Source organism: Musa acuminata, chromosome BXJ3-10, assembly GCF_036884655.1.
Source record: "Musa acuminata AAA Group cultivar baxijiao chromosome BXJ3-10, Cavendish_Baxijiao_AAA, whole genome shotgun sequence".
In the NCBI taxonomy this organism is placed as follows: domain Eukaryota; kingdom Viridiplantae; phylum Streptophyta; class Magnoliopsida; order Zingiberales; family Musaceae; genus Musa; species Musa acuminata.
The window spans coordinates 28,210,404-28,216,403 of record NC_088358.1 but is presented as its reverse complement, the minus strand read 5'-3'; the positions used below and the strand labels follow the sequence as shown (position 1 = coordinate 28,216,403).

Here is a 6,000-nt window from a genome sequence, read left to right as displayed (position 1 = left end):
TCTTCTGCAGATGATGATTCTCCAATGACAACTAGTCTCTACCACTTGGTTGTGATGTTGGGAAATGGTATTAGATAAGAAACAAGGATCGACTTTGGAGAGTGTCGATGAGACTTCTTTAACTCCAAGAAGTGAAGGATTTGTAAGCTCGGAAGAATAAATTTCTTGGTAGGTGTGTATTTCCCACATTAACTAAATTGCATCTGTTTAAATCTGATCTCATGTTATCTTACTTAACCAAGATATATGTCACATTTATATCCAAATTCTTAACATGTTAATCTTTTGGCTCATAGCATGAGCAGATAGCTAAGATATTGCTTGATTCTTTCCTGCATAAGAAGACACCAAGTTACAACACTTGATATATCCACTATGTAGATCAGGAATCTATAGGAGACATAATCCCAATGGCTGAGGTAAGGAGAGAGATGCTTCTCTGCAATTAAAATTCCACCATTGTCAATGTATGAACTGCAACAAGCATACTCTGCTGCAGAAGCATTGACAATGGGCTTCCATCTTCAACATCCATCCTCTTCTTCCTGGCAGATGATTCTCCTCAATGCACATGCACTCAGAAACTACAGGCAACATAATTTTATCAAGAATGATCAGCTCAAATCAAACTCGGTTATAGAAGACAGTTAAATGGCGGAGAGAACACTGGTGGTTCAGTCATATGTCTCAGATATACAAGTTGGCTCATAGAAAGAAGTTGGAGAGATTTTTTAGGGCAACTTGGAGTAGGCTCTGTTGGCACCAACCCTATGTTCCAATCCTATTGCAGCTTAAAGAACAGCATCATCCGCACCGAATCTTCCATGTCAATGACAGAAAGATCTAAATGGGCTCCAGTAGACTTGTCTCTATGTGACGTTAATTCTCACCGGTTGCATTCATTGACATCCAACATGCCACAGGTCAGAAGAGGCTCTCCTTCCTCCTCCCTCTGCAACTTGCCAGAGTCTTTTACCTCTTACCAGGACTTTCTTGGGGTCAGTTGGCTTCCTTCTTGCTTATATATTCCCCCTTCCACCCCTTTGTTTCTCTCTCCTCCTGCACTGAAGCAAACCCTCTCTTCTCTCTCCACCGCTAACCATCATGCAGCAGAAAGAAAAGCAAGGAGATGTAAGCATATGCTGCTTCTCCATTCTTATTCCTCTGTAAATGTTCTCTGCAAGAACTAAAAGGCTAACCTTCATGCAGGTCATGTGGCTTAAATCGGTAGCAAACAAGCTGCTGAGGAAGCCGGTCGGCACCGATGCGTTGCTCGAGGGTGCGACTTTTGATGAGTTCATCAACCCAAATGAACCCCAGAAAGATCAGATAGACACTCGCAAGTACAAGTATGCTCCAAACCTATCATCCCTTGGATTTCTGTCTAACCATTAGAGTTCAGTGTTGACATGGGTGTTCGCTCTCTTCTCCGCCTCTCAGACTATTCGTCAGTACTTGGAATGTTGGTGGCGTCCTCCCATCGGATGATGTGAACTTGGAGGACTGGTTGGATGTAAACAACAAGTACTATGACATTTATGTTCTTGGGTAAATTCATGGACTTCCTCAGCTAAATTGCAAGCTACTGTGAGTTAGAATGACGGAAGCAGATGAACTTGTCTTCCTGCATGAGATTAAAGCTGGCTGCTGCTTTCCCCCAGATTCCAGGAAATCGTCCCGCTCAATGTCAAAAATGTTCTATGCCCAGAAAGGAGAAGAATCCTTGCGAGCTGGAACTCACTCATCGGCAGGACATTGAACAGGTCCTTATCTAACCTGAAGGGCCGAAAAGAAGCCAAGGCAGGGGAGAGGCAGAAGGTGCATCCGGTCAAGGAAGGAAGCTCTGATGAAGGCTCTTCACCAGATTTCCGCTGCATTATAAGCAAGCGGATGGTAGGAGTTCAGGTGTCGGTATGGGTCAGGCATGACCTCCAGTATCACATCCGCCACCCGGGCGTGTCTCGCGTCGGCTGCGGCATCATGGGCTGCCTGGGGAACAAGGTGCGTCATGTTACTCTCGATCGAACATGGAAATTCTAGATAGCATTCACGAGGTCTTGAAATCTAGAGATCTGGATTATGTTGGCGTGCAGGGTTCAGTTTCTGTCAGATTTTGGTTGCATGAAACCAGCTTCTGCTTCGTATGCTGTCATCTGGCTTCAGGAGGGAAAGAAGGGGATGAGCTGAAAAGGAACTCGGACGCCATGGAGATACTCTCGAGAACCAGCTTCCCTGGAGGTCCTCCTCTTCATCTGCCACAAAAGATTCTAGACCATGAGTGAGTAAACCGACGAGGACAACCTATTTCATGTGCAAAGGAAGACTTGGTCAGACTAAACCTGATGTTCTTGTGGGTTCCCTGCAGCCGAGTCATCTTGCTTGGTGATCTGAACTATAGAATCTCTTTGCCTGAGGCCACAACAAGATCCTTGGTGGAGCAAAAGCGATGGAGCATGTTGTTAGAGAAAGATCAGGTACATAGGAACGTTACTGCAGAGTTATTTCGTCTCTGTTGTCATCGAAGTCTCAAAGCTCGCCATGCATGCAGCTCAAAGCAGAGGTCACCGATGGCAGGGTGTTCGAAGATTGGCAGGAAGGTGCCATCGCATTCTGCCCCACGTACAAATACTACCCCAACTCCGACAAATACTATGGATGCATGCCAGGCCGGAAAGGCGAGAAAAGGCGAGCTCCGGCATGGTGAGTCACAGCACAACCTCCTTCGGGTCTTCTCCTGATCATGTTGTCGGCATTGCTCAACAAAGCTGCCATTGGTATTATGACCGCTCGCAGGTGCGACAGAATTCTCTGGCACGGCGAAGGAATGAAGCAAAAGCGCTACGACCGATGCGAGTCGAGACTGTCGGACCACCGGCCGGTGCGAGCAGTCTTTGCCGTTGACGTCGATGTGAGGAGGAGTTGGAACTCGCTAGGAAGCTTCTTCTCGTCGGAAAGATTTCATCTGCCGACAGAGCAAAGCCAATTATTGATGGACGATGAGCACACAAGTGAAGGAAGAACAAGCATCCACATTTAGATCTCACTGTTTGCAGCTGTAGCTACTTCACCTGATGCAACCATACAGCTTGGTCTTGCCAACTTTGCTCGCTGTGGCGCATTATGAGAGACAGCGAGATTTTGGGAGCATCTTTATCTCTTCCTATATATAGATATAGATATATATATATATATATATATATCTATCATCATTAAGGTTTTTGGTTGTGTGCACATCATATTGTTTTTAATTAAGGAGAGTTCTTTTCTCCTTCCATTTGGGGAGCTGAAATTTATGTGCGTTATGCTGATTCGTGATCATGGTTAATGGTTCGATAGCTTCGAATCAAACTGAAATCGGAACCATATGATTTGGTTCCGGTTCTTTAAAATTGGAATCAAAATCAGAACAGATGAATCTAACCAAGTGAATAATACTTTAGATTTGCTATTGATATGAACATAAATTATAATAAAAATCAGAATCGGAACTACTAAATCGACCAAGGTTTCGAAACCATGATCACCCACCCCTAGATTTGACATGAATTCATTGGAACTCGATGCATTCTGCATGCTGATATCCTCCTCAGTCCCTTTTTCTCGAGTCCGAGAGAGATGTCAGTCCTCATTTGAGGTCTGAGTCACTGACAGCAACCGATCCAAGTGGGAGATGTCTGTCCTCATCCGAGGTCATAGTCATCGACAGCAATGCCAAAACAGGAGTTTGGTAGAGGTTGTGATCATTCTCCCAACGAATGGGTATCCGAGAAGTTGTCTGGATATCTGAAACAGTGAGCCATCTCAATTCTTAGTGATTTGGTCCAACAATCTTCCTAAGGAGTAATCAAAGGAAATATTGCACTTCAAATGGCTGATACACATATCTGCAGGTTAAATGCATAGATTACAGTCTCTATCACGAAGCCAACAATTATAACCGTAGCGAATTCTAGATTAAATGCATACATCACACACCTTCCACGGTGTCAGACGAGATCTTCTCCTCCATAGGACATTAATTTCCGAGAGAGAGAATTGTACCACGGGAGTTCCGATCTGCTGTCCCAGTCGGACAGGATCCAGTTTTCTACCCACTCAAAGAAGTGCCCAGACTTGTGGGTCCCAATCAGTCGGCGAGTGAGAACCTTGAACCCTCGCTGGGGTTTAGCAGGAGGGCCGCACGGCCATTGGGGCTGCAAACATTACGTAGGTGGACGGTGCGTAGAACCGTCCATCTTGACGTGACTTTTGATCTCAGCCACCCACTTAAAATGGATTGGTCAAGTCAACTGTGTCATATCTGTTTATATTCATTTGGTGTCGAAAGAACAAATAAATGACGACGATCGATAGATATGATGAAATTGACGGTTCTGATGGCATCTTCCATCCATATCTAGTCTTATGCCTGCAAATAATAAAAGGAAAATAAATGCAGCATACGCAACCCTAAGCATCATCAATGGCCACAGTTGACCACAGACAACACGGAGACCATTGAATCCTATTAAAATTAACAACAACAGTGCGAATAGTGAGATTTCAATCACCAGAGATCGTCCTTCAAACAAATGCGACATAAACAACATGAAGATGAACAAGAATGAATCTTCATGGTGATTCTCGTCTATGATTAATTAATTTTCTCGAAATTAACATGATAAAATTGGATCGTTCAATCCGGAAGGTGATTCGGATCTTATCATAATATTTTTCTAAAGATATTATAAGTTGATCAAGAGCAAGAGCGTTAAATCTTCATGCTGAGATATAGTAATAAAGCCCCTTTAATGAACCGAGTTTCAAATTTTTAATCTAATATCAAATCTAAAGATAAATTAATTAGATTAAAGATGCGTATACCTCAAACTTTAATATCTATGAGGATCAAAGTTAATGCTTCGATATAGTGACCCAAGATTATCATGATATTATTATGCATTTAACTATGTCAAATTCAAACATCTCAGAGTTATTTAATGATTTCTTGATTCAAATATTTTTTTTAATATGATACCTTAACAATATTGTATATCATTTTTTTCATATAAAGCAAAAAAAAGACACTGAGTTATCTGATACATCATTTTTTTAGAACCATCTCTAGCAAACTGTATCCATCCAAATTGGATATGAAAGCATAGAATTGCGAATGGAGAGAGAGAGAGAGAGAGAGAGAGAGAGAGAGAGAGAGAGAGAGTTGAGGTAACCCCATCAACAAATGGAATAACCCACAGGTACATTAGGTTTATCAATTAAGGTTAGAATGATGGATTTGATTTGAAGGATGCAGGTGAGCTACTTGGTCCCAATCGCCGCCCTCATAGTAATGGAAATGCCAGCTTGATGCATGCAGAACATGGTTGATTCAGGTTTGAGCTGGCTAGGGTTTCAGCAGCTGGGAACAGCTTCAACATCAGTACTGAACCCCACCCAGTTCATGCAAGCCCCGAGCCCCCACTTTGCCTGTCCTATCATGCAGTGTATAGTTCTGGTGGTGGCCATGTCTATGGTTGGAGAATGAAGTACATGAAGCAAAACTTTGGAAAGATGTCACACTATCAGGTGGGCCTCATGTCTATTTCCACTTCGTAAATCGAATCTTATGTTTCTTTCAATCTATAAAATTAAACTTGGATAAAGGAAAACTTTAATCCTAATTTAGTAAGTTATTTCGCTTCCTATGCAGATACTGAAATCAGGTCCGACATCGACTCTATCAGAACCGGTGAATCAATTGATCCGATCACATGTTTGATAAAAATTAAAAATATTTTTTATATTTTCTCGTAATAAAATAACTTAAATAGTGAACTAATTTCAATCACAATAGGAATGGTTTAATTTTATTTCTTTTTCATCCTTCTAATAAAACAAAAGAGACTGCACCTCATTTGCCTAATTTAGCATATATATATATAATTAAAAGAGAGAGTGAGACGAACTGACATGAATGGTTTCGTAAGATAAACAGATTCATGAATGAATGAATTCCAGAGA

At 42.0% G+C, this 6,000-nt stretch overlaps 1 protein-coding gene across 1 annotated transcript; it reads left to right on the top strand.

The window, feature by feature from the left end:
• The first annotated feature begins 942 nt into the window (after positions 1–942).
• LOC103968536 (type IV inositol polyphosphate 5-phosphatase 9) lies at positions 943–3,301 on the top strand. The gene is made up of 8 exons (XM_009381788.3): positions 943–1,131; positions 1,210–1,349; positions 1,441–1,548; positions 1,662–2,001; positions 2,094–2,278; positions 2,366–2,474; positions 2,549–2,700; positions 2,794–3,301. Exons 1-8 carry the CDS (start codon positions 1,105–1,107, stop codon positions 3,035–3,037), a joined length of 1,305 nt encoding a protein of 434 aa, XP_009380063.2. The 5' UTR covers positions 943–1,104; the 3' UTR covers positions 3,038–3,301.
• Positions 3,302–6,000: the final 2,699 nt, after the last annotated feature.

Bases quoted from the DNA above. Each gene is read 5' to 3' on its own strand.
- LOC103968536 (XM_009381788.3), top strand. From the start codon at position 1,105: ATGCAGCAGAAAGAAAAGCAAGGAGAT. The intron at 1,350-1,440 runs GTATGCTCCAAA...TCCGCCTCTCAG, and splicing joins ATAGACACTCGCAAGTACAA to ACTATTCGTCAGTACTTGGA. The intron at 1,549-1,661 runs GTAAATTCATGG...GCTTTCCCCCAG, and splicing joins TATGACATTTATGTTCTTGG to ATTCCAGGAAATCGTCCCGC.